Source organism: Neophocaena asiaeorientalis, unplaced genomic scaffold (assembly GCF_003031525.2).
Source record: "Neophocaena asiaeorientalis asiaeorientalis breed wild unplaced genomic scaffold, Neophocaena_asiaeorientalis_V1.1 scaffold357, whole genome shotgun sequence".
Classification (NCBI taxonomy): domain Eukaryota; kingdom Metazoa; phylum Chordata; class Mammalia; order Artiodactyla; family Phocoenidae; genus Neophocaena; species Neophocaena asiaeorientalis.
In genome coordinates this window covers 3,853,726-3,881,593 of record NW_020173270.1, presented here as the reverse complement: position 1 = coordinate 3,881,593, position 27,868 = coordinate 3,853,726, and the positions used below count along the sequence as shown (strand labels likewise).

Genomic DNA, 27,868 nt, shown 5'->3' with positions numbered 1-27,868 from the left:
CTATTGTTACTGTGTTTGATTGGGAATGCCCTGCTGGAGGATGTTATTAATATATGCTGAGTACACCTTAATAGCGTCCTAAAATCTAGGACCATCTGAATTCCAAAACACATCTGGCCCCAAGGGTTTCAGATGCACTCTATTATTAGTTATTATTATTTATGGAGCCTACTGTGTGTCACCAATTTCTTTAGGCAGTGGGGACACCATAGTGACAAAGGCAGACCCAGCCCTTACAGAGTTCACAGTTCAGTAGGGAAAGAGGACAGATGTCGTGCTGGGTGGTTACAACACTGGGTGATTGGGCCCATTACGGGGGAAGCACAGACCTGGTGGGGGCCCAGAGGAAGAACTTGACTCAGGCTGAGGCATTCAGGGAGGCTTCCTGGAAGAGGTGACACCTGAGTGAAGACCTGAAGGGGGAAGAAAGGGATAGTAGGGGAGGGAGAACAGGGTATTCCTGTCCACAAGCAGAAAGTACAGCTTGTGCAAAGGCCCTGAGGTGCTCCAAGGGCCTGAAAACTGTCCTGTGAGCCTGCAAAATATCCTGGGAAGACCAAGAACACAGAGGTCCATGTTGGCTTTCCTGCCTGCCTGGTGAGGCTCGCATAACCCTCCTCTGACCCCAGGGTGCTGGGGCTTGAGCCTCTGCAGCTCATGGGCATCTGGCAGTCACATCACTGGTCTCCCCTGGGATCTCCTGGGGCTCAACTCTGCAGCCGTCAGGACCTGATTACATTGTAACAAGTATGGGCACCATTCACCCCATCCTTGATGCTAGGGAGACCCCCCAGGGGAGACTGGAGTGCAGAGGCCTGAGCTGGGGGCTCACTCCATCCAACCATGCTCCCTGGGCCTTAGCAATTGGCCTGTATGAAGCTGCAGACTTTTTTTTTTTTTTTGGAAAAAGACTTCACTCTGTGCAAATCTGGCATCTTTGTGGATCAATTGTCCATTTCTTCTACTTCTGGGTCAGAGATCCGGGAATCTGCTGCTCCCTTATTTCCCTTTCTCTTACCCTACCCCCTCCATATGATACACAACAGTCCCCCGTTACCCAGGGGGAAACGTTCCAAGACCCTCAGTGGATGCCTGCAACCTCGGATAGTACCAAACCCTATATATACTATGTTTTTTCCTATACATACATACCTATAATCAAGTTTTTAATACAATTGTTAAAGGTTACACTCCATTTATACTTATTACAAAATATTGGCTATTGATAAATTAGGCACAGTTAGAATATATCCAAGTTGCCAGAATCACTACGCTTGCGCTTTGCAGCCACTATGAAGTAAGATAAGGGTTACTTGAACACAAGCCCTGCGATAAGATGACAGTCAACCTGATTACCTAGACAGCTACTAAAGCCTGAGCAGGTGGGAGATGCTGAACAAAGGAATAATTCAAGCCCCGGGCGGGACAGAGGGAGACTGTGCAAGATTTCATCACGTGGCTCAGAATGGTAGCAATTTAAAACTTAAGAATTGTTGATTTCTGGAACTTTCCATTTAATATTTTCAGACCTTGGTTGATGGCAGGTAGCTGAAACCACGGAAAGCAAAACCACAGATAAGGGGGAACTACTACAATCCTGTCACCTGTGCCTGCAAAATCTATCCCAGATCGGCCCACTTCTGTCCCCTCCTCTGTCTCCACCTGGTCCAGCCCCCATCATGACTGGTCCTGCCTCAGGGCCTTTGCACTGGCTGTTCCCTCTCCCTGAATGCTCTTCCCCCAGCTGTAATAACCTCATCTATTTCCTTTGCTTTTAAAAATGTACGTCAAGGGACTTCCCTGGTGGTCCAGTGGTTAAGACTCTGCGCTCCCAATGCAGGGCACAGGTTCAATCCCTGGTCGGAGAACTAAGATCCTGCATGCCAGGCAGCACGGCCAAAAAAAAAAAAAAAATGTATGTCAAGGATGTAAGTTCCAAGAAGGCAGTGACTGTGCCTACCATGGTCACTGTTGGGTCTCTAGCTCCTAACACAGTTTCTGGTACACAATAGATGCACAATAAAAATTTCTTCACAATGGAAAGAAATTGTTTTGGAAATACATTGAACCTCAGAAAACAGCCTGGTTGTATTCCCAAGTCCGGGGTGGGAGCATTTGGCCACAGACACTGATAGAGATTTAGAAAAGGAAAAAAAAAAAAAAAAAGCCTCCAAATTTTGGTTGCCTCCCTCTGCCTTTAATTATTTTGTCGACAAGGCTCACAATTCAGCAAGTCAAGGTGGCATTTGAGAGGGACGGTTCCCTTTAGTGTAGCTGACAGCTAATTTGTGGGAAGTTTAATTACAGGCGGCGTTAATTAACTGGCAGAGTCCTGGGCAAGGAAGGCAGCCATCTGTTCCTAAAAGCGTCCTCCCATCCTGGGCCTGGCTGGGAGGGGTGGGCTAGGAAGAGGACAGGGCGTGGGGACGAGGTGGAGACAGAGGAGGAGGGTCAGGTGATAAATCACAACCTTTACAACCTCCCTTCCAGATGCCATCAGGGCTGAGATCTGGGCAGCCAGCCTCCCTGTGGCCCACACCATTTTGCAGCTGCCTCCAGTGGTTGCTGGGAGTTCCTTGGAATCTGCTTTTCACTGGTTGTATCATAAGGAGCAGAGGGTGTGGAGCAGAGGGGGTGACGAACACACTATCCTCAGGTCACATTGGAGTGGATTGGCATCCGCCAAAGGAGGTTGGAGGAAGAGCTGGGTAAGAGCCAGGGGTGAGGGATGCCCTAAGCAGCCTGAACTGGGAGTGGGGGCGTCACTCTGCCTCTCATTCCGCCATCCACCCAGCTTTGTCCCTTCTCAGCTCTCTACCCTGGGGCAAGTCACTTAACTTCTCTGGGCCTGTTTTCTCATCTGGAAAATAGGATTGATTACAATAGGACCCAATTCCATTTGTCTTTTTGGATAGTTGGGCCCAAGCGTTTTCAGGCTGCTGAAGGGAGCTTTGCTATGAACTTGAAGTGTCATTACTTGTTATTACTAAAAATATGTATGCATATTGAGGAGGGTGTGTGTCCAATAAAGTTGAGAGCCCTTGGGCCTTGTAGGACTCTGGGTCCTTGCATATGCTGTTCCCTCCTCCTGGAACACCCTTCCCAGCCCTGCCCAATTGCTTCTGTTCTATCCCTCAGGTCTTGAGGTAGATGCCCTCTGCCTGAGAAGCTTTCTATGACCCTCCAGGCTGGGGCAAGTGCCCCTGTGGACCCTCACAGCACCTGTGCATCCCCCATCACCCCCGAGTCACACTGTCACTGCTTTGTCATGGCCCATTCCTCCCACCAGACTGGGAGTCCCATGCTGGCAGGGACTGGGTCTGTCTTGGTCACTGCTATGTCTAGTGTGCCCAGCACAGGCTTGAACAAGTAGGCGGTCAGCACCAATTGTTGTACAGACAGACAGCTGGAGCCATGACACACACATCGGGAGGTGGTGGCCAGCAGAATGCAGAATCCAAAGTTAGAGCCATTTAAAAAGGAACAAAATAGAGCCATTTGAAGAGACGTGAATGGACCTAGACACTGTCATACAGAGTGAAGCAAGTCAGAAAGGGAAAAACAAATATCGTATAATATCGCTTATATGTGGAATCCAGAAATGGTAGAGATGAACTTATTTGCAAAGCAGAGTAGGGTCACAGATGTAGAGAACAAACTTATGGTTACCAAGGGGGGGAAGGGGGTGATGAATTGGGAGATTAGGATTGACATATATACACCACTATGTATAAAATAGATAACTTGGACTTCCCTGGCGGTCCAGTGGTTAAGACTTTGCCTTCCAAAGCTGGGGGTACAGGTTTGACCCCTGGTCGGGGAGCTAAGATCCTACATGCCTTGTGGCCAAAAAGCCAAAACATAAAACAGAAGCAACATTGTAACAAATTCAATAAAGACTTTAAAAATGGTCCACATCAAAGAAAAATCTTAAAAATAAATAAATAAAATAAAATAAAATAGATAACTAATAAGGACCTACTGTATAACACAGGGAACTCTACTCAGTGCTCTGTGGTGACCTAAATGGGAAGGAAACCTGAAAAAGAGTCGATATGTGTATACGCATGACTGAGTCATTTTGCTGTACAGCAAGAAACTAACACAACATTGTAAAGCAACTATATTTCAATGAAAATTAATATATAGGGCTTCCCTGGTGGTGCAGTGGTTAGGAATCTGCCTGCCAATGCAGGGGACACGGGTTTGAGCCCTGGTCCAGGAAGATCCCACATGCTGTGGAGCAACTGAGCCCACGAGCCACAACTAGTGAGCCTGTGCTTTAGAGCCCGCGAGCCACAACTACTGAAGCCCCTGCGCCTAGAGCCCATGTTCCACAACAAGAGAAGCCACTGCGGGCTTCCCTGGTGGCGCAGCAGTTGAGGGTCCGCCTGCCGATGCAGGGGACACGGGTTTGAGCCCTGGTCCAGGAAGATCCCACATGCTGTGGAGCAACTGAGCCCACGAGCCACAACTAGTGAGCCTGTGCTTTAGGGCCTGCGAGCCACAACTACTGAAGCCCCTGCGCCTAGAGCCCATGTTCCACAACAAGAGAAGCCACTGCAATGAGAAGCCCATGCACTGCAACTAGGAGTAGCCCCTGCTCGCTGCAACTAGAGAAAGCCCGTGTGCAGCAACGAAGACCCAACGCAACCAAAAATAAAATAAAATAAATTTTAAAAACATATTAAAAAAAACAAAGTTAGAGCCATTTAAGTGGAGGGGACTGTCTCGGGTGCAGGAGTGTGGCCCTGCGAAGGCTACATCCTCTTTCACGGAGTCAGTTTCTTCCTCTGGAAAATGGGTATATGCATAGGAACCTGGCGCCGGATGCAAGGAGTCAGTGCCGGAAAGAGCATGGCGCAGGACCCGCCATGCCGCGTGTGCTCCGTAGTCGTGCTGGTGGCTACTGTTATCCTTGAGGCCACCCCCATCACTGAGGTTGGTCCCCTGTCCTCTGAGCCTCAGTTTCCCCATTTGGCCATACTCCCCCTTAGACAAACACAGCCAGGGCATGCCCTGGACGGACAAGAGGCAGCCTCTGCTGGTGCTTACCTAAAGCAGCAGTCAAGGCGGGGCTGACGGGGCTGGCACAGGCTGGCCTCACTAAGCTGGCCATCCTTAGCAGCGCCCGGCTTTCCCGGAGACGGCTGGAGAAGGGGCCAGACCTGGCTGTGGGGGGACTGAGGAGTCTGGGGTGATGCTGAGGCCTCTTCTCAGAGGGTACTGTGGGCAGGGACCTCTGTGTACACTTACTAAGCACCCACTGGATGCCAGACTAGGCTGCCTGGGGTCTTTGCCCATGCTGTTCCAGCTGCCAGGTTCACTTTTCCTTTTCAAGGAGCTGATTTCCTGCTCTTTCTGCTCTCGGTCTAGAAGACACTGCCTGCAGCAAGCCTCCCAGATTCTCTGGGCTGGGTCAGGCACCTCCCTTTGGGTTAACACAGTGCCTATGATTCCCCCATCACAGCACTGATCACCCAATATTATAGCTGGGCTGTGGGTAGGTCACTTAGTCAATCAACAAATACCGGCAGTGTCAGGCACTGTGCATGCTTGGGGAACCCTGCAGGGCAGGTGCTGTTACTGCCCCCATATTACAGATGGGAAAACCGAGGCTCAGAGAGGTTTAATAGTGGAAAGAAGCCATGTGGCCTGGGGCCTGGAGCACAGTAGGGCCTCGGTAAGAGCTGGGTTCCATCCCTGGTAACGGTGAGCTCATTCCCTCCGCTGGCATGGTCGTGAGAAAGGTCATCTCTCTGGTGAACCGGGATGTGCCTGCTCCCCTGTGGTGCCTGTGACCTTGAAGGATGCTCAGGCTTAGAGGTGTGGGGATTCATTCATTCAGTCATTCATTCATTCACTTATTCAACAAACATGTATTGGACAGCTCTTGTGGACCAGTGGCAGGCATGCTGGCCACCCCAAATATCTGTTCTCTCTTCCATGGTAGTAGAACCCCTGGTTTTCTGCTGGACCGTTGGCCATTCAGAATAAAGACTACATTTTCCAGCATCCTTTTAGGCAAGTGTGGCCACATGGCTAAGTTCTGGCCAATGGGGTGTGAGCAGAAGTGGTGTATGGGATTTCTGGGGAAGTGTCCTTAAAGGGAGAGGGCGAGCCCTTCCTCACATCTTCCTCCTCATTGACTGGCAGGCAGATGTGATGGCAAGAGCTCAAGCAGCTGCCTTGTCCCACGAGGAGAAGGTCACTTGCTAAGGATGTGGAACAATAAGATAAAAGAAACCCGGGCCCTGGACACCGTGGAGCCTCCATGCTATCCCCGGACTGACTACTCAAGTTCATGAGCAAATAACTCTCTGTGCTTAAGCTGCTCTGGGCAGGTCTCAGATCCCACGGCCAACTGCAAGCTTGACTGCTACACACGCTCCTCCCTGTCTCCACTTCTCCATCCTCATCCCAGCCCATGCCTGCCGGACAGAGAGGCCTGTCCCTGCTTGGCAGCTCTGGCCTCCCACAGCTCTTGGCAGCTTTGGGCCACCCACAGGGACCAAGGCAGTGTTCTCTGAATAATGCAGCTTCCTTTTGCGGCCTTAGGGCCATCAGGCTAGGAGCAAAGTCCCTCAAAAGGTGGGTGGGAGGTCTTTGCCATGTCCCAAGCATCCCGTGCAAGGACCTCTGCCCACGTCTCTGTGCCCCTGCCCACCCCATACACACCAGAGCTGTGGCCAGCAGCCCACTCTGCCATCATCCATCCAAGAAGAGACCCCCTTCCTCTGAACTACCTTGGAGGTTCCCAACTATGTAGTGAAGTACAGACCGCAAAGCACAAGTGAAAACCACTCCCGTGAATGAAAAAGAAGACATTTGACCAAACACAGACATTCCCTCATGAATCCACCAAGACCAGACTACCGGGTCCAGATCCCACTATCACCCGTACACTGTGCCCTCTGAGAAATTCTATACAATATTCCCTCCTGGACCTTCCTGATCATGCTTGCCTCAAGCCTAGCATCTGCCCCTCATTCATTGCCTAGAAGACCCCCTTCACCGGCCCAACCCTTCTGAGAAGAGCATGCACTGGGACCTGAAGAAACACCTTATCTGTCCGCCATAAAATTAAACCACATCTGAGCTGGTCTCTGAATTCAACTACAAATTAACAGAAGCTACGGGGGACGGACGCATCTGTGAAACGACACCACAGGGACACCCACTCAGCAAAACCCAGATCCGGGTCATCTGTGCAGGGTGAATGACCTGGTGGCCTCACATAAACAAATTGCAAGGAAAATTTAAGAGAGAAAGATGGCAAGAGAAGCTCTCGATTAACAGAGACTTAGGAGACCATCAGCAATAACCGTAGACTCTATCTAGATCCTGATTCAAAGAGTCTACAAAAATTGTATATTGTAAGCGTGTACATTTCCATGTGCTGCCTAGGTGGATACTTGACGCTATTTAGGAATCATTATTCTGGATATGATACTGGAGTGTGCGGAGTTTTTTAAGGGGTCTTATCTTATAAAGCAGGGTCTCTCCCCTCAGCACTGTGGACCTGCAGGCCAGATCATTCTCTGAGGCGAGGCCGTCCTGGATGATGTGGGGTGGGGAGCAGCCTCCCTGGTCCCACGCCCTCGATGCCAGGAGCCAACCCCAGTCATGATGACCACAGATGTCCCCAGACACTGCCCAGTGTCCCCGGGAGGACAACATCCCCACCCCAGCTGAGAACTACTGCTTTAGAGACACAAATTGAAACATTTACAGATGAAAAAGCATCTGGGATTTGCATCAAAATAGCGAAAGAGGAGGAAGAATAGAGGAAACCAGAGTGGCCAGTAGAAAATCATTGAATCTGAGTGATGGGTACACGTGGGGAGGGTCGTTATTCCATTCTTTCTACTTGGGTGTGTTTGACACTTTCCACTATAAATAGTTGAAATGCTGAGGAAATTCAAATTAAATCCATAGTTCAGTTCATCGTAACCTACCCAAGGTGCTCTCTCGGTTGAATCAAACGTGCTATGCTGATGTAAGACATGAACACTCAGGAAAAGCCGGGCAAGGCGTCCATGGAAACTATCTCTAGTCCCTTTGCAACTTTTCTGTAAAGCTAAAATTATTCCAAAGTAACAAGTTTATCTTTTGTTTAAGGTTTAAATGAATAATAAGCATATGGGAAATCAGCCACTCCTGTGCCCAGTATCGGAACGGAGGCACAGGGGCCCCGTCGCAGGGCCACCAAGGACATGATACACAGCAGCCCTGAGAATACCGCCCCCCCGCCCCCATATACCCTCACTCGCCCACAGATGCCAGGAGCCAGCCTTAGGCTCAGCTTGCCACACGCGTGGCATGAGGGGCCAGTCCGCCCCACAGCAGCCAGGGCAAGAATCCGCTTTCAAACCCACTTTATTATCTAGTCTCCAGACTAGAAACACTCCTCACTTCTACCCTCCCCGGCCCAATCTCCACCAGCCAGGGGCAGCGGGCCTCAGAGGGGTTCTGGAGGCCCCTCCAAGGATTCGCTGGTCTCAGTTGCCCCCACGGAGGTGGCACTCCAGTGGTGGGGGGTGCTGGCTCAGGTCAGCAGCTCCAGCCTCCGGGATCGCAGCCGGGTCTGGATGGCCCAGATCGGGGGGCGGTGACCAGGCAGCGAGGGGTCCTCCTCGTACCCATAGCTGCTGACGGTGGAGTCAGAGCTGTCCTCCGTGCTGACCACCAACTGCTTGCATACGGGGCAGGAGCGCCGGGTGGGCTGGGAGAACCAGGGGTTGATGCACTTGCAGTGGTAGGTATGGGAGCAGGGCAGGATCTTGAGCTGGTCACCTTCCTCATATTCATCCAGGCAGATGGCACACAGGTCGTGAAGCCTCGTGAAAGTGCTCACCTGGGCCCTCTGGCTGGCCCACGCCTTGACCACTGGCCCGCGGGCCCACCAGGCCCGCAGCCAGTTCCATAGATACCACAGAACGAAGAAGGCGGTCACGAGCAGGGCCAGGGTGCAGCCCAGCACCCAGGAGATGGCCAGCATGGGGTGGCAGTCCAGGTCCGGGCAGGCCGGGTGGTCGGGCAGCAGGAGGATGTGGACCAATTTATCGCAGCACACGATGACCCGCAGGTCCTGGGAGGTGGCCTCGCCCACGAACACCGAGGGGATGGTGATCTGGCACCGCAGGTCCTCGTAGACGTAGGCCATGAGCACCAGGTCGTCAGAGTGCACGTTGTACACAACGGCCGCCTGGAAGCCGGCCTGCTGGGCGTGCAGCACCTTGAGGTCAAACGTGCAATCGTACCGGCGGATCAGCACGATGGCACCCAGGGAGCCGTTGCCCGGCCGCGGGCCCTCGATGGGATGGCACACGTTGGCTGGTCTGGCCTCCGTCAGGTAGCCCCGCACACCTTCGGGGGCTAGGGGCACCCTGAACAGGGCCGGCAGGTCCGCAAACTCCACGGTGCTTGAGTTACCATCCAGCACGGCTCGCACCACCGCCTGTGTGGGCACCAGCAGCCCCAGAAGGATCAGTGAGACCCTGACTGCCCCCAGGGCCAGGACTGGCCAGGGCTGCCCCATGGCCAGCCCCTCCTCCTCTGGCTGTGGTGTGGAGCTAGGTCCCGCTGGGGACCACGGACAGGAGGCCTCCAGGCATCTCCAGGACCTCCCAGGGGGCCCATGGCTGGGGTGTGAATGGAGCTTGAACGGGTGGCTCATAGGCAGTTAGGCGGAACAGCTGGGACCTGCGTGGCCCTAGACAGAAACAGCTCCTGGTGGCAGCCCAGCCTGCATTGTGTCTTTGAAGGCTGGTCCCAGGAGGAGCTGACCTACCCAGGCGGCCTTCCTAGCAGATGACGTTGAGACCAGGAGCCCCCAGAGTTCTAGATGCCCCCGGCCTCTGTGACATCATCCTGTTACATCCTGGTCCCTCACCCACACCCCCCACCAAGACAGAATTCCTGGGGCTCTGACCTGGGGGGCTGGGCAACCTTCACAAAAACTTCTGGAAGGCTCAGCGCATCCCCAGCTCCTGGACCTCGTAAGGCCCAGAGGTGCCACAAAGTGGGCTGGCGGCTGCCCCACCACCACCCCATGGCTTGGATCCGGCCCTCACACTTACATTCTGCCAACATCATCTCCCCAAGCCTCCTAGGGACCCACTGAGGAAGGGGCTAATTTCCCCCCCCTTTAGAGATTTCCAGGGGACTCAGACTTGTTCAGGGTACCCTCTGCCCATGAGGTCTTAGAGCCCAAATCCCAGATATCCTCCCTCTCTTCCCCTCGCTCACTCTGCTCCAGACACATGGGTCTCCTTGCTGTGCCTCCAACACACCAGGCCCGGTCCTGCCTCAGGGCCTTTGCACAGGCTGTTCCCTCAGCCTGGAATACCCTTTCTCCCTGTGATCGGCTCTTTCTCACCCTTCAGGTTCTCAGTTCATATGTCCTCAGAGTCTAACTGACTTGATATGGGGGGAGGGAGAAGTGCCAAGGTCAGGGCTGGGCTGGCAGGAGTGGGTGGTCCAAGTCCTCAGCACCTGCACTGGCTTTATTCTCTCAGGTCAGAGCTTCCTTTCTAGCCGGGTCTCCAGCTGTCCCTCATCCCTCAGCCAGAGCCCTGGCCATCAGCCTCATGACCCCCCAACTCCTCATACCCAAATCTCCCACCGTGAGTCTGCCACCTGGCTGGGCAGCCTACTCAAGCCCTGATTCCTTGCTCTGTCATTGACAAGCTGTGTGATGCCAGATAAGTCACTTAAGCTCTCTGGGCCCCAGCTTCCAGATCTGTAAAATGGGTGTAATGATGAGAAACCCGTCTTGTAGGGCTGGTGGTATAAGAATTAAATGAGAGAATGCCTGATTGGCATTCAGCATAGGGTCTGAATTTTTTCATTCTCCCATAACAGACCTGCCTCCAGTTCACAACTCTTTCAGTTCATCACCACATGCCAGCCAGGGATATTTCTAAAATCTCAATCCTCTGGTCTCTCCCATGCTCTAAACTCTCCCATGGCTCCCCATTGCCCTCCAGATAAAGTCCATGTTCATTTCTGTGTCCTACAAGCTCTCCCATGGTCAAGCCCCTGCCAATCTCCAAAGCCTCAATGCTTTTCTTTCTTTTTAAAGTTATTTGTTTATTTATTTATTTATTTTTGGCTGCGTTGGGTCTTCGTTGCTGCACGCGGGCTTTCTCTAGTTGCAGTGAGCGGAGACTACTCTTCGTTGCGGTGCATCGGCTTCTCATTGCAGTGGCTTCTCTTGTTGCAGAGCACGGGCTCTAGGCGCATGGGCTTCAGTAGTTGTGGCGCATGGGCTTCGTTGCTCCTCAGCATGTGGGATCTTCCCAGACCAGGGCTTGAACCCATGTCCCCTTCATTGGCAGGCAGATTCCTAACCACTGTACCACCAGGGAAGTCCCCTCAGTGCTTTTCAATGTTCTAAATGCATCATGATTTGCTGACCTCTAGAACTTTGCAAATGCTGTTCCCTCTGCCAGGAACAGAATTCTCTCTCCTCAACCATAGTTTGCCAGGCTGGCTACTTATTCTTTAGGTTTTCTCAGTTGGTCTAATACCTCCCAGAGCAGGCCTCGGCCAATGATAGAGAAGAGACGCAGGAGTGAAACAGGCAGAAGGCCATGTGACAACAGAGGCAGAGATTGGAGGGATGTGTCTACTAGCCAAGGGATGCCAAGGGTGGCCAGCAACCACCAGGAGCTGGGAGTGAGGCACGGAACAGATTTTCCCTCTGAACCTGCAAGAAGGAATCAACTGGGCTGATACTTTGATTTTGGACTTCCAGCCTCCAGAACTGTGAGGGAATAAATTTCTGTTGTTTTGAATCCCCTCGTTATGGCAGCTGTAGAAGTGAAGGCACAATGGAATCCTTGTCCTAGGGTCTGCATCTGGGTGAGGCCAAAAAAACATGAGGTGTCACCGCACTGAGACTGGAGGGTAAGGATGAAGTTGGTGTAAGGGGGCAGAGAACAGCATGTTGGGGATGCAAATGGCACGTGCAAAGGTCCTGAGGTGAGTGAGAGAGAGAGAGAGAGGGAGGGAGGGAGAGAGAGAGAGAGAGAGAGAGAGAGAGAGATCTGAATGGTTGGATATGACAAGCCATTCAGAGTGGCTAAAAAGAGGGTCTTACTCAAGGATAGGAGAGAGATGGGGGAAGGAGGGGCAGGACCAGACCCAAACCTTGAATGTCGATGGCCTTGGGGTTTACACAGAGAATGACGAGGAGCCACAGAAAGTTTAGAGTAGAGGCGGGACATGACTGGATTTTGTTTCCCATTTCTGCTCTATATATTTCTGCACTGTTTGCATCTTTTGCGATGGGAATAAATTCACTTATTCCTCCTGAAATAAAAGAGATTTATGTTTCTGAAAGAGCCCTCTGGTTGTTGCGTGGAGGGTGGGTTGTAGAAAGAGAGAAAGAGGTGGAGAAGCCAAGGAGGCAGCTGTAGCATCAGGGGAGGGACTGGGGAATGGGACAGAGAGACTAAGAGGGAACTATATCCCTGAATGAGTGAGTGGGTGTGAAGGACAAAAGGGGAGGTGACCATGAATGTCTCCCCCTGGGGCTTACTTCAAGAAAGACTTGTTTGGTGCTACAGTCTTTAATATCTTTCTGGCAATTGCTAATTTCCCTAAGAGACAGGTTCTTGGCCCCGTTGGCATTTTAAAACAAAACATCCGTTTTGTTTTTTGTGTCTTTGTTTCTTGTGAGTCCCATCCCTTCGTGGCAAGAGATATGGGTTTTTCGTTTATGACTCTCACAAAATTTTCTTTTTAAAGAAAGATAAAATGTAGATCCTTAGGGTAAAGGAACAGGTGCATGATAGTAGAGGACAAGAAGAAAGAGTTCTCCAAAGATGGGCAGTTGATAAATAGGGTGTATTAGTTTCCTAGGGCTGCTGTAACAAAGTACCATAAACTGGGTGGCTGAGAACAGATGTATTATCTTGTGCTTCTAGAGGCCAGAAGTCCAAGATCAAGGTGTTGGCAGGGTCGCACTCCTTTTTTTTTTTTTTTTTTTTTTTTAATATTTATTTATTTGGCTGCACCAGGTCTTAATTGCGGCATGCAGGATTTAGTTCCCTGACCAGGGATCGAACCTGAGCCCCCTGCATTGGGAGCGTGGAGTCTTAACCACTGGACCACCAGGGAAGTCCCAGGTGGCACTCCTTCTGAAGTCTCTTCTGGTGTGCCAGGGAATTAACACCCTGAGGAGCAGCCCAGAAACAATGAAAAATGGAGGCGAGTGGACAAATGCCCCATCTCTCGCTCCTCAAATGAGATGACTCTGGGGTGCACATCCCTCACCATCTCCTAGAGGCCCCCAGTGAGACTGGGCCCCAACTGTCCCCATGATAACTTGCTCCTGACAATGCTTCCTTCATGGGTTGCCTTCCTTTTCCTGTCTCCCTCCTGCCACTCCCCTCCCAGTGTTTGCTGAGATCACTTCCAAAATAAATAACTGGCATTCAAATCCTTGCTTTGGGGTCTGCTCCTAGGCCAACCCAACCTAAGACGCTGCCTGAGAACAGAAGAATGCACAAGAAAGCAGAACAAAGAGACCAGGAGAGACCCAGGTCCTAAAAACGTCATTTGAGCACTTCAGTCCATCTGAGCCTGAGGGCCATACAGACGTGTACCCCTGTGACATGAGCCAGTTATATTCCTCTTTTTGCCTGAGAGAGGATGTCTATCCCCACACAACAAACCTCATAGGGGAGTGGTGAGTCTTCCAGAACCTCATAGGAGAAGACACTAGGATCAACTGTAAGTTTGATTTTCTTTTTCTGCTTCATGCTGTCTCCTTCCCCAAATATTTCTAGCAAGAACCTACTTTGATTATGCTGGAGGGGACATACCATAGATGACTGGTTCCTCTGACTGTTAGTTATAAAGCACATATCAGATGGGGTGATGAGATGTGCCAGTGTTCACTCTGATTTCTCCAGAAGTCAGAGTCACATCATATTCCTTCCTTGGTGCATCTCCTGTAAATTGGATGCTAAACTTGCACATACATGGGCGGGCATGCAGTACACATACCCATCCAGCAGGATTGCGATTCAGGAAACCCGTGTGGCCCCAGGGGCCTGGGGCTTGAGCTGGAGGGGGGTGGACTTGGAGGTCTGTCAGGGGTCCTTGATAAATTGCCAGTGAGTTATCCACAGGAAGGCTGCCCTGGGCCCCTCTGTCTCTCTGTTTCTCCTCTCTACGTATCTCTATTTATGTCTCTCTCTCCCTCCTTCTCTATCTTTGTGTCTCAGTCAGGGTTGCTTTTTGTCTTTGCCTCTTTTGTTTCTGCCTCTGTCTCTGTCCCTCTCTCTCTAACTTTCTCTCTGTCTCAGTCTTTCTATGTCTCTGTGCCAATATCTCTATTTGTTACTATCTGTCTCTGCTGTAAGTCCTTGTCCTGAGATTTCTGTCTCTGTCTCTGTCTGTCCCTGTCTCCCTATGTAAGTTTTTTGGTCTCTGTCACCCTGTCCCTGTGTCTCCTTGTCTAATTTACTCTCTTTTCTTGTCTCTCATGCTACTTTCTGTGTGTGTGTCTGTCTCTCTGTGTCTTTCTCTGCCTGCCTCTCTCTCATCCCCCACTTCTCAGTCCCACACCTGGCCCACAGCAGATAACCCACAGTGGGTTTTGTCAGCTTGAAAGCAAAGGCACATCTCTGTGACATGGTGAGAGAGGGGAGCTGGGTTTAAGGCCCAGCACAGTCCTCACTTACTGGCTGAGTAAGTCCCTCCCAGTCTCAGCATCACACCTTCCCATCTGTAAAATGAAGGGCATCAGTGCAGAGCCAACAGTCTCTGAACACAATTGCCAATGGACCTTCCCACTGTCTTTTGAGTTTGGGGCTGTGCTTTTTCCTACTTTTGCCAGGAGGAAGCTAGCATGCAAAGGGGGGACCATCCTCCCCAAGTGCCACAGCTAAGAGGAGGAGGGACCATCTTCCACCCCCCAGGCTCCCCAAACCTCCTGCCCTTGCTGGGCGAGGCATCCAGCTGCCCATCACAGACTTGCTGTCTGAGGTCAGATGGCTTCATGTGTCTTCCCACCTTTCCTCTCCGAGGTCCCAGTTTTTTTTTGTTTGGTTTTTTTTGCTGTATGCAGGCCTCTCACTGCTGCGGCCTCTCCCGTTGCGGAGCACAGGCTCCGGACGCGCAGGCTCAGCGGCCATGGCTCACGGGCCCAGCCGCTCCGCGGCATGTGGGATCTTCCCGGACCGGGGCACGAACCCGTGTCCCCTGCATCGGCAGGCGGACCCTCAACCACTGCGCCACCAGGGAAGCCCGAGGTCCCAGTTTTTATGATAGAATAATTAAATTTGTGAAGACAGAAAACATTGCTGAGGGGAGGGGTCTGTCTGCACAGGACAATGTGCCAGGTGATGGGTACACAGTAGTGACCAAGACAAAACTCCTGAATTTACAGAGATTATATTCTAGCTGAGAGGAGGGGAGATAGCCAGGACACAAATTAACTGAATGAATAAACCATCAACCAGCAAAAAAAATAATTTCAAGGTGGGACGTGCTATGAAGGAAATCAGGCAGCATTAGTTGGTGCACTCAGGGAAGGGCTCCCCAAGGTGGGGACATTTGAATGGAAGCCCGAAGTGAGGGAAGGCCTTCGCTTCTAGAACATCCTTGGGGTGCCACCAAATCATACTTCATGAGCACCTGGGATTTGTTGATTGGTGTCCTTTCAAATCAAATATTTGCTCATGCACCTGCTGTGTGTGCACCAGGCACTGGGGACACAGGAGCGACTGGGACAGACCCAGCCCCCACCCTCTAGGAGGCTCTGTCCAGCAGAGGAAGAAAAGCTTCAAACAAGTGAATGAGAACGTTTCACAAGACAATGTGAAGATAAGATAAAGGGTCTAAGTATCCAATCAATGGAAGAATGCTAGAAGGTGTGGGTGAAAGTTTAAGGAGAAACAGGCTGGTTACATATTGTCAAAGTAACCCTCCCACGATATTTACAGATTTGAAAGGTAAGAAGGTAACTTTCCAGGGGGGAAATGTGGTGCTGTCCTAACCACGCGATCAAGGTTAACATCACTGGTGATGAGATAGAGCAACTTCCTGAGTCTCTTGACATCCTACACCAAGAAGGATGCAACATCACCCTCGTGGGATTCTGGGCAAAAACGCACGACCCCAGTCCAACCGTGAGCAGACGTTGGACAGATCAGAACTGAGGGACCTTCTGCAAAATCCCTGGCCAGTGCTCTTCATAAATGTCAAGGTCATGGAAGACACGGAAAGACTGAGGAAGTGTTCCAGAGTGAAGGACGCCAGGGTGATATGACGATGAGATTCACTGAGTGATCCTGGGTGGGATCCTGGACACTCATGGTAAAACTTCAGTAAGGTCTGTAAGTTCGTTAGTAATATTGTACCTGTATTACTTTGCTGGTTTTCATCATCTTACCGGGTTACATATGATGTTAACATTAGGGGAAGCTGGGTGGAGGGTATGCAGGAATGCCACTTATATTTCTGCTGCTTTTCTGTAAATCTAAAATTATTCCGAAAGAAAACATTTTTTAAATAAACAACCAAAGAGGCTTAAGGCACTAAAATGAAGGACGATGGGGAGGAAGAGGGAGAGGAAGCGGGGGGAGGAGCAGAGCCTGGCCTATCTGGGCTCCCTGCAAGCAGCCCTGAGACAGGTTTCGGGTGCAAGCAGTTTATGTGGGAGGTGATCCCAGGAAGCCCCAGGAGGGAGTGAGGGAGTGTGGGAGGGATGGGAAGAAGCCCATCCAGGGTGCATTCGTGAGTAGGTGACTGTGGTGGGCAGATGGGGCTCAGTCCCATTGGGGACCTCTGCAGAGCGTGAACTTCAGAGTTGCCTGGCTCTGGGAATGAGGGAGCTGGGGTATTTACACTCCTGTTCCTGCTGGCCATTGGTTGGGGGCTGCTGGAGGGAATGGCACGAACTCTGAGATACTTCTCACCTGCCGTGGGTGTGAGCAGAGCAGGCTTAGGCAGAGAGTCAGAGCTGGGATGCCTCCCAGCAGTGCAGGGAAATGGTGAGGGCCCAGGGGATCTGGACAGGCCGACAGCATTAGCTGAAGAGACTTTACAGCTGCACTGACCAATACGGCAGCCACCATCTACCTGGGCTTATCTCAGTTCATTAAAATGAAATAAAATTAACCATTCAGCTCCTCACTCACACGTGCCACCTGTGGGTGACTGTGTTTGGTGGCACAGGTCTAGAACATTCCATCAGTCACAGAAAGTTCTACCGGACAGCACTGCACTGGAGGATTTTAAGCGAGAGAGTGGCACAATCCAATTGAGACTCTAGGAAAATCCCTCTGGCTGCTGAAGGAAAACAGTCAGCTGGGGGTAAGGGTGGAAGCCAGCAGCCCAGGAAGGAGGCAGGGGCAAGCTGGAGGTGACGGAGGCTCGGACTGGTGCGATAGCAGTAGGGGAAGTAGCTGTTTGGAAATGGCATCACCAGTGAGTCCTGACCATTTGGACCTAAGAGGTGAAGGGAGAGGAAGAAGAGGAGCTGAGATCTGGACTCCGCTGTGAGCAGCAGGGGACGGTGGGAGGCCTGTCCCTCAGATGGGGACCCAGGAGGGAAAGCCAATTCAGGTGCAAACGCTCGGCTTTGTCTGGGCCCCCCAGGGCCTGAAGGGTCAGGGAGAAGTCCAGGGGGACATCCAGTTGGCAGTTGGACTCTAACGGTGGAGACCTGGGTAAACACAGGAATCTGGGCCCTCTGGGCCCAACTGGCAACTACTGGGCCATGATCTAACTTGGCAGGCGGAAGCCAAGCCCCGTCCCCAGGCTCGAAGGCACAGCTTGCCTAAATGCTAACAAGTTTTGCCTCCAAATGGTGGCAGGGTATGCGTGTGTGTATGTGTGTGTTTAATTCTGGAATGAATTTAATTCTAATTCCGCCGACTTTGGGGATGGGAAACAGCTGTCTTAATGAGTTAAACAGTGGGTTTAAAATAGCAAGCATCTGTTCGCAGTCTGAACTAGCACCTGCTGAAGCTGCTCGGAGGCTCTGGGGCTCACAGTTTGGGGGTCCTCTGGGGATGGTGCAGGACATGGGGTTAGCAGGTCCAAGAAGCAGGTTCAAAGCTGGCCCTGCCACCAGGCAAGTTACCTCCCCCTGGAACTTCTGCTGCTTCGTCTGTAAAAACAGGGTCTGTTTACCCACCACACTGAACCGTACTCTGTGCTAGAACCAGGTGCACAGCTGAGGATGGCTCAGGCTGGTCCTGCGGGGGTGACAGACCGTGAGCACATACCCCCAGAGCTCACATGCCTCCTGGCTGTGTGGCCTGAACCTCTCCGTGTCTGTTTCCTCATCTGTAAATGGAGATAATAACACTACCCAACACACGGAGTTGTTTAAAAGTTCAGATGAGGGACTTCCCTGGTGGTGCAGTGGTTAAGAATCTTCCTGACAATGCAGGGGACACAAGTTCGAGCCCTGGTCTGGAAGACCCCACATGCTGCGGAGCAACTAAGACTGTGCGCCACCACTACTGAGGCTGCACTCTAGAGCCCGCGAGCCACAACTACTGAGCCCACGTGCTGCAACTACTGAAGCCTGCGCGCCTGGAGCCTGTGCTCTGCAACGAGAGAAGCCACCGCAATGAGAAGCCCGCACACCACAGAGGAGAGTAGCCCCCCGCTCGCCGCAGCTAGAGAAACCCTGCACACAGCAACAAAGGTCCAACACAGCCAAAAATAAATAAATAAATAAATTAATTAATTAAAAGTTTAGATGAGTTAAGACACGTGAAGTCCATGCTTAGAACCAGGTCGGGCAGACAGTGAGTGCTATGTAAATGTGTAATGAGTTTTTTAAGTAAATAAATGTATCATAGAATTCCAGAGAGGAATAAGAGCTAGGAAGAGGAAATCACAGGGTGATGGATGCCACAGAGGGGACTGGGTGGAGCTGATTTAGACAGGGAAGTCAGGGAGGGCTTCCCTGAGGAGGTGACTTTTGAGCTGAGACCTGAAGGCTTCCCACGTGTAACTCAGGAGTGGAGCATTCCAGGCAGAGGGAATGGCAGGTGCAAAGGCCCTGTGGCAGGACCATGTTTGGGTATTCTGCAAATAGAGAGGCTGGCATGGGTGGAAGAGGAATAGGGCCAGAATTTGAACAAACCTGTAGGTTGCATTATGGAATTTAAGCTTTACCCTAAAGGCACTGGGGAGCCACTGTGGGTTTCAGCTCAGGAAAGAGTGAGAACTGATTTGCAGCCAGATTTACGGCTCTCATCTTGGTTTCTGCTTGCATTTTTTAAGCACCTACTGGACACCTGGCCCTCATGCAGAATCAGAGTTGCTCATGGCCAAGTTGGGAAAGAGAAACACGTTGAAATGCCACACGCTTCTGTCCCAGCTCGGCAGAGTGCAGCCCACGGGTGACGTTCTGGGCACAGACAGCCCTGCGTTCGAGTCCCAGCTCTGCCACTTCCCAGCCACATGGCCTGTCCTCAATCTCTCCTTCTTGCGACTGAGCTGTCTTCTGGATGGAACAAGACGATCCACGCCCAGCGCTTCGCATGTGCTGTCATCACGTTTCCAAAGCTTAAACTAACTTCTTAAAAAGCGAAACGCACACCTACTATATGACCCAGCAATTCCACTCTTAGGGATCTGCTCAAGAAAAAGAGATCACACATCCGTACAAAGACATGTACCTGCAAGTCCAGAGCAGCCCCAAACTGGAAACCACCAAACTGTCCATCAACAGGTAAATGGATAAGCAAACCGTGGTCCATATGAACCATGGAACATTCCTCAGCTGTGGGGAGGAACGAAGCCCTGAGACAAATGACACGGAAGCCAGATGGAAGAATGCACACCACGTGATACCCAGAAAATGCAAACTAACCTATAGTGACTGAAGGCAGATCAGTGGTGTCAGGGGATTGGGGGGGGGCGGTGAGGGGCAGTAGGGAGGAGTTACAAAGGGACCCAAGGGACCTGGCGGGGGTGATGTGCCCGCATGAAAACACATCCAACTCACCCTTCAAATATTTGCATTTTACTGTATGCAAACTATACCTCAATAAAGCTATAAAAACAAATGAATGAAATAACCCCTTCCCCCAAAATGCCAAGCACTTAGCCCAGTGCCCAGGGTGCAGGAGGTACCAGCTGGGTTGCAAAGTTCGTGGGTGACCATAATGGGGGTGGGGGACAGGCATGGGGTTGGGGGAATTTTGGGGGAATCTTCCTGAGGCTGCAGTCCGGGGCCACAAGCTTGCCCCAGATACACTTCCTCCCCACCCTTGCGCTCCACAAGCCTCCATCCGGGGAAAGGAGCCTCGCCAGCCCGCACTTCACCCAGGCCCGGAAAAGTAATTTCTTAACGTTCTGCTCTCCGCCAACAAGACACAAGATTAATTACAGCCATAAACACATTGGGCACCGCCTAAATATTTCATAGGTCTGTGCGTGCACGCGCGCACACACGCAGCTCTCTCGTTTTTTTATATTTTGTTTTTAAAGGAGGTGCAGGTGGACACATGGGGAGATTTCCCCCCTTCTTCCCTCCCGTCCCTTCGCTTTCCTTTCCCTCCTGTTCTCTCCTGTCTTTTCTTCATTCCTTCCCCTGCCAGAAGGGTCTCAAGGATATGGGGAGCTTTTGCCCTGGGTTCAATGGAAGAATGAGTTTCCCTGGCTGCCTCTTTGCAAGGTGGCAGATGTGCCAAGAGGATGTAGGGGGTGGCAGGGGGTCTGGGCATGACCTTACTCTCAGGGGAAAAACTGGAGGCCCCTATGTCATTATGGAAAGTGGCCAAGAGCCCCCTCCCCCTTCCCAAGGATCAACACTCGTTTATTCATTCGACAGATGTTTCCTGGGGCTGTGGAGTATGACAGTTTAGAACACAGACTTGGGATCAGAGGACCCGGTGCAATTCAGCCTCGACAATTTCTTGGCTGTGTGACCTTAGGTGACTGTCTTTACCTCTCTGAGCCTCGGTTTCCCTGTTTGCAAGACGGGGATAATAATTGTACCCTATATCACAGGGCTGCTTTAAAGCTTAAATTAGACCTAAAATACTTATAATGTTCTCAGTGTGGGGCCGGGTATACAGTAGGTGCTCAATAAGGTTAGCTATCATAAGGAGGGTCTATTACTGTTTGTTGAGCTCTGGGCCCTGTCCTGGGAGCTGGGAATGGAGGAGCAAAGGAGACCAATGGTTACCACCTGCCATGTTCAGACCTTATTTCTTCTTTTTTTAGCCCTGCACTTTACATATGGAGGCTCAAAGCCATGAAAGGATTTGGTCAGAGACTCAGTGTAGGATATGGCTGAAGGAACTCAGAGATGCCTCAATAATCTCAAGGTCTCTTCTTTTTGCTGATGCAGAAATTGAGACCCAGAGAGGGACAGGGAAGTCTCCCATTCCTCCAACTCTGTGCCCAGCCCCAGGTCTCAAAAGGGAGCCCAGAAAATTTCCTGTCACGTCCCTGCCTGTCTTTGGTGCTGCAGTGTTGGGAGCCGCCTGCCTGCAATTTACCAAATATGACAGTGTCTTGGCCCCAGTGGTCCAGCCTGAGCCAGTGGCATCTGCAGGGCTGTCACCTCCCACGCTGGGTCTGAGTAATGGAATGAGAGTGAGAAACTCAGGCTCTTACCGTGTGCCAGAGCCCAGCTGGCCAAGAGCTTCTGCAGAATTGGGGGATGGCCGGAGACTCTCAACAGCCCTACGGAAGGACGGATCATAACCCCATTAGACAGATATGGAAACTGAGGCTCCAGGATGGAAAGTAAGTCAACCTGTGTTACACAGAAGATACTCATCTGAGTGTCTCCTATTGCTGACCCTGGGTTTCAGGTTGCAGACTAGCAGTGGCCAAGACAGACCCAGGAGCAGCCCTCTCAGGGCTCAAGTCCAGAGGGGAGGATGGGCAATGAGCAATAAACACTATAAATAATTGTATGGTGTGTTGGATAATCAATGCTGTGGGGAAAACAACGAAGCAGGGAGAAGGTATAGTATGTCAGAGACGGAAGAGGGTGAAATGATAAGAGGGGCTCACTGAGGAGATGACATCTGAGCAGACACCTGAGGGAGGTGAGGGAGGGAACCATGTGTGTGTGGGGGGAATCTGAGCAACGGTATTCCAGGCCGAGGGCACAGTCCATGCAAAGGCCCTGGGGCAGGACTGTGCCCGGCGTGTTGGAGGAACAGCAAAGAGGTCCTTGTGGCTGCAGCACAGTGAGCGATGGGGAGAGAGGGAGGAGGGGAGGGCAGGGAGGGGACGGGGCAGGTCGTGCAGGGCCTTGTGGGCGGAGGGGAGGACTTGGGCTTTTACCGTGAGGGAGGTGGGAGCCCTGGAGGGCTGTGGGCAGAGGAGGGGTTGGCCTGACTCAGGTGCTCACAGGTGCCCTCTGGCTGCTGTGGGGAGGACAGACCATGAGAGGTGAGGATGGGAACTGGAGGACCCAGGCAGTTATAGTTATCAATAGTAAAAGGCCATGGGAGGAGACGGGGGAGGTGAGATTTTGCCCAGGTGGTCTGGGAACGTCTCTCTGCAGTGGTAAGCTTTGAGTTCTAACTGAGTGAGAAGATCTAGGTAAGAAAGGGCATTCCAGGCAGAGGCCACAGCCAGTGCAAAGGACCTGAGGCAAGAACAAACTTGGCCTGTGTGAAGATAATGGAGACCGAGTGAGATGGGGAGAGGGATATGGGAGGAGAACACAGATTCTGGACCAGGTAGAGCTCTGTGGGCCCCAGTGAGGTGTTTCCATTTTATTCTAAGGCAATGAGGATCCGTGCCTTTGAGCAGGGAAGGGACACAATAGGATAGATGATGTGGGAGGCCGAATAATATGCCCCCAAAGATGTCCTCATCCTAATGCAACCCGTGACTATGGTTCCTCACATAGTGTGGTGGGATGAATAGTGTCCCCGCAAAATTCATGATCACCTGGAACCCCAGAATGTTACCTTATTTGGAAATCAGCTCCTTGCAGATGTAATTAGTTCAGGATCTAGAAATGAAATCATCCTGCATCTAGGGTGAGCCCTAAATCGAATGACTGGTACCCATGTAAAAAGAAGAGAGACTCAGCCATTAAAAAGAATGAAGTAATGCCATTTGCAACAACATGGATGGACCCAGAGATTATTATGCTAAGTGAAGTAAGTCAGACAGAGAAAGACGAATACCATATGATACTGCCTAAATGCAGAATCTTAAAAAAAAAAAATAAAAATGAACTTATTTACAAAACAGAAACAGAGGGCTTCCCTGGTGGCACAGTGGTTGAGAGTCCGCCTGTCGATGCAGGGGACGTGGGTTCGTGCCCCGGTCCGGGAAGGTCCCACATGCCGCGGAGCGGCTGGGCCCGTGAGCCATTCCCCAAAAGGGAAGGGGCCGGGGTACCAAAAAAAAAAAAAAAAAAACAGAAACAGACTCACAGGCTTAGAGAACGAACTTATGGTTACCAGGGGGAGGGTGGGCAGGAGAGATAGATTGGGAGTTTGGGACTGATATGTGTACACGCTGCTATACTTAAAATAGATAACCAACAAGGACCTACTGTATAGCACAGGGAACTCTGCTCAATATTCTGTAATAACCTAACTGGGAAAAGAATTAGAAAAAGAATAGATACATGTATATGTATCACTGAATCGCTTTGCTGTACACCTGAAACTAACACAACATTGTTAATCAACTCTACTCCAATATAAAATAAAATTTTAAAAAAAGGAGAGCACAGAGACCCAGAGAGAACATGGTCACGTGAAGATGGAGACAGAGATTGGAGGGATGCTGCCACATGCCAAGGAACACCTGGGGCCACCAGGAGCAGGGGGCATTTATGTGTATTTAACCACAATAAAAATTATTTTTTCAATGTAAGAAGTAACACTATATTTGGGGGGTACTGGGTTTTCTTTTGGGGTGATTAGAATGTTTTGGAACCAAAAGTGTTATAACATTGGGAATACACTTAATGCCACCAGGTTGGTTAATTTTGTGTGATGTGAATTTCACCTAAATTTTAAAAAGTAATAATAAAACAAAACAAAACAAAATAAAACCCCTTGCCTTGGGTACCCCCCATTGACATTCTGATGCAAATGCTTCCAGAACTTTCTCTGCCCACATGATTGTCCTGTGGCTTCCTCTTACCGCTGTCCACGTGTCCCTAAGCAGTCCACACCTGCTCACATAGCTGACCTCATCCTCTGTCACAGCTGTGTAGTCATTACTTATCCGAGGTGCAGGGGTCACCCACCCCGGTGGTGGGCTTCGGGCAGTTTCTGGTGGTCTGTCCTTCAATGCCAAAGTGACAGTGACTGGACATATCTCTCTGTCACTCTAGAACGGGGGCAGAGGCTGAGTTCGGTTTATTTTGAGTTTCACTGGATGCTGCTGACATCTCCCAGCGTGTGTGGGAGGGTGTTTGTTCCTCATCTTTCTACCCTCGAGCCAGGCTGGGTGGCCAGGGCTCTCTTCCTTGGCCTCCACACCTCTACTCTGTACCCCTCCAACCCATTCCCAAGGGATATATTTACACCCCACCCCCCCAAACATCCTCCCAGGGCTCCATAAAACCCAGGCCTCCCCCTGGCCCACAAGGCCCTGCATGACCTGCTCCGTCCCCTCCCTGCCCTCCTCTCCTCCTTCTCTCCCCCTCGCTCACTCTGCTCCAGACACACGGGCCTCCTGGCTGTTCCTCCAACACACCAGGCACGGTGCTGCCCCAGGGCCTTTGCATATGCTGTTCCCTCTCTGCCTGGATCATTCCTCCCACTCACCCCCTTCTCCAGGCAAACTCCTCATTTTGCATATCACAGGTCCTGTGTCATTTCCTTATTCCAAACTCACTGAGGAGGGAGACAGAGGTGAAGGGACTGAGAGACGGTGAGATTCTCAAGGGGAAAAGCCAGACAAAGACCGGAGAGGAGCGGGTGGGGAGCTGGGCTTGGGGAGGGTTGGGAGGGTGATCTGGAGGCTGAAGAGGATGCTGGGCTGCAGTGCCTGTGGCTGGTTTTTTTTTCATCAACACTAGAAAGAAATGAAGGAAATATTTTCTCTCCGATGACACTTTTGGCAAAATACAAATCCTCCAGTTTTTTTCCATGCAAAAAACATGTCCATCAAAACCGTCCCTGCAGTGTCTGCTGGAGAGGGAGGCCACTGGGTTTTGTCCGGGGATTGCGGAAAGGGCTCCGGGGAGAGGGAGATGTAACGGCCTCGTGTCTCTCTGCAGTCAGAGGGTGACACAAAAACAGTAAGAATAGTAATAAAATAGCCCCCCGTTTGCCGAGCGCTTGGTCAGGGTTGGAAGCTCCGCTAACTGTACTTGCTCTGTGCAACTCCACAATTATCTCCATTTTTCAGATGAGGAAGCTAAGCCCAGAGAGGGGAATACACCTCCCCAAAGTCACACAGCAGAGCCAGGCTTTGAACCCACAGGCCACTCAACTTCCCAGGGATGCCTAGAAGAGCCCCTTCTCAGAAGGGAAAGGGGAGGAAAGGCAATGGAGACCAAAGGATCGGCATATGCAAGGGCTTCAAATCAGGTTCCATTCAACAGTTCTAGCTGTGGCCAGCAGCCCTTAGCTAAATCAGTCTGTGACTGTGTAGAGCCTAGGTGCATAAGCTGGGTCCCCAACCAGATCCCCAGCCACAGTGGTGATGAGGATGGGGTGTTCCTGGTGTCCTCCAGCTGGCAGGTCACATCTTCCCTGACTGCCTACATCGCCTTTGTCACATCCTGGTCCCCACAAACCCCTAAGCCAGGGGTGAGTGTGAGAGCAGCAGCTGTGCGACCTTAAGCAAGTTGCTTAACCTCTATGTGCCAGTTTCCCTGCTGGTTAAAGTAGACATAAAAAGTAATCCCTAACTCCCAATTAAAACCATTAATGTCCCCAAAACACTTGACCCACGGTAGGTGCTTATAAATGTGGAATATATTTAGGTAAGTGGTTCCTGACCAAGGACTGGGTAAGCCAGGGGGCATCTTCTTTCCTCCCCACCCACCCAACCCTGGGAAAGGTGCAACCTCTAGAAAGGCAGCAGGAAGTTGGCTCTGGTGTTCTGGAGCCCCAGCTGCCGCCTGTTCCCGTGGTGAGGGGATTGACTTTTCTAGAACGTTACCCCTCCTCCCAGTTTCCATCCGGAGCCAGCACTGCTGCATAAATTCTGCTTTATGGCTGTTATTGACGAGGAGCGGGGAGAGCAGCCCTAGCAAGGCCCAATTAATTTTCCTGTCTGGCATCTGTGCACCGGGCAAATTTCTGAGCTCCTGGAGGGAGGGGGGCAGAGCCAGCTGGGGACAGGCCAGGCTGAGGACAAGGTCATGGGCAGGCCAGGGCATTCTAGACCCCCATCCTAGGAGTACTGTTCAGAGAGTTCCAGATTCTGAGCCCCAGGCTCTTGTCTGGAAGGTAGGATAGGAGCTATCTGTAAATTCTGAATAAACTCTGCAATTTTTAATTAGGATGAAAATGAGGGTTTCACCCAGGAGACCCTTGAGCAAAAACCCAAAGGAGGTGAGAGGGAGCCATGTAGGTTTCTGAAGGAACAGCTTGCCAGCAGAGAGAACAGCCCGTGCAAAGGTCCAGGGGCAGGACCATGCCTGGTGTGTTGGAGGAACAGTGAAGAGCCCGTGTGTCTGGAGCAGAATGAGCAAGGGGGAGAGAGGGAGGAGGGGAGGGCAGGGAGGGGACGGGGCAGGTCGTGCAGGGCCTTGTGGGCTGCAGGGGAGGACTTGAGGTTTTATCCCAAGGGAGGTGGGAGCCCTGGAGGGCTGTGGGGCAGAGGAGCGGCGGGGCCTGACTCAGGTGCTCACTGGGGCCCTCTGGCTCTCTGCGGAGAACAGTTGGGGATCCACAGTGAAAAACAAAGCACACTTATAAAATTCTCCCTGTCCTGGGCCCCAAGCTGTGACCACGAGGCCTCCTTCCTCTTTAAAAGGAAAATTAGTGCATGTGAGGAGGCATTAAAGCAAGTTCTTGATGAACTTCTTGTGAAGATAGAAATGGTCTATATCTGTCCTGTCCGATATGGGAGCCACCAGCGGCATGTAGTTTCTGTGTCCAGTGCAACTGTGGGACTGCATTTTAAATTTATTTAATTATTTTATTTTTTAAATCGTGGTAAAATACTCATAGCATAAAATTTACCGTTTTAGCCGTTATTAAGTGCACAGCTCCAGTGGCATTAAGTACATTTATACTGTCATGTGAACAGCCCCACTGTCCATCTCCAGAACTTTCTCATCTTCCCAAACTGAAACTCTGTCCCCATTAACTGACTTCCCATCCCTTCCCCCAGCCCCTGGCCCCCACCATCTACTCCCTGTCTCTATGGACGTGACTCCTCTAGGACCTCCTGTGAGTGGAATCAGACAGTATTTGTCCTTTTGTCACTGGCTTATTTCTCTGAGCGTCATGTCCTCAAGGTTCATCCACCTTGTAGCAGGTGTCAGAATGTCCTTTCTTTTTAAGGTTGAATGATAATCCAGTGTATGGATGGACCGCATTTTGTTTATCCGTTTATCTGTTGATGGACACTGGGGCTGCATCCACCTCTCAGCTATCGTGAATAATGCTGTTATCAAGATGGATGTACAAACATCTCTTTGAGACCCTGCTTTCAATCGGATTTTATTTTATTCTGATTAATTTAAATTTAAATAGCCACAGGTAACTAGGGGCTACTGTATGGGACAGTGTGGTGCCAAAAAGATTCCAGGGCTTCCCTGGCGGCGCAGTGGTTGGGAGTCCGCCTGCCGATGCGGGGGACACGGGTTCGTGCCCCGGTCCGGGAAGATCCCACATGCCGCGGAGCGGCTGGGCCCGTGAGCCACGGCCGCTGAGCCTGTGCGTCTGGAGAGACCACAGCAGTAAGAGGCCCGCGTACCGCAAAA

At 51.3% G+C, this 27,868-nt stretch overlaps 1 protein-coding gene across 1 annotated transcript in view; it reads right to left on the bottom strand.

The window, feature by feature from the left end:
- Positions 1-8,548: 8,548 nt before the first annotated feature.
- The window catches only part of ZNRF4 (zinc and ring finger 4), a 65,221-nt gene continuing 45,901 nt past the window's right edge, over positions 8,549-27,868 (bottom strand). Inside the window, 1 exon segment of the mRNA XM_024746021.1 lies at positions 8,549-9,715. Coding sequence (XP_024601789.1) covers positions 8,549-9,715 — 1,167 coding nt within the window.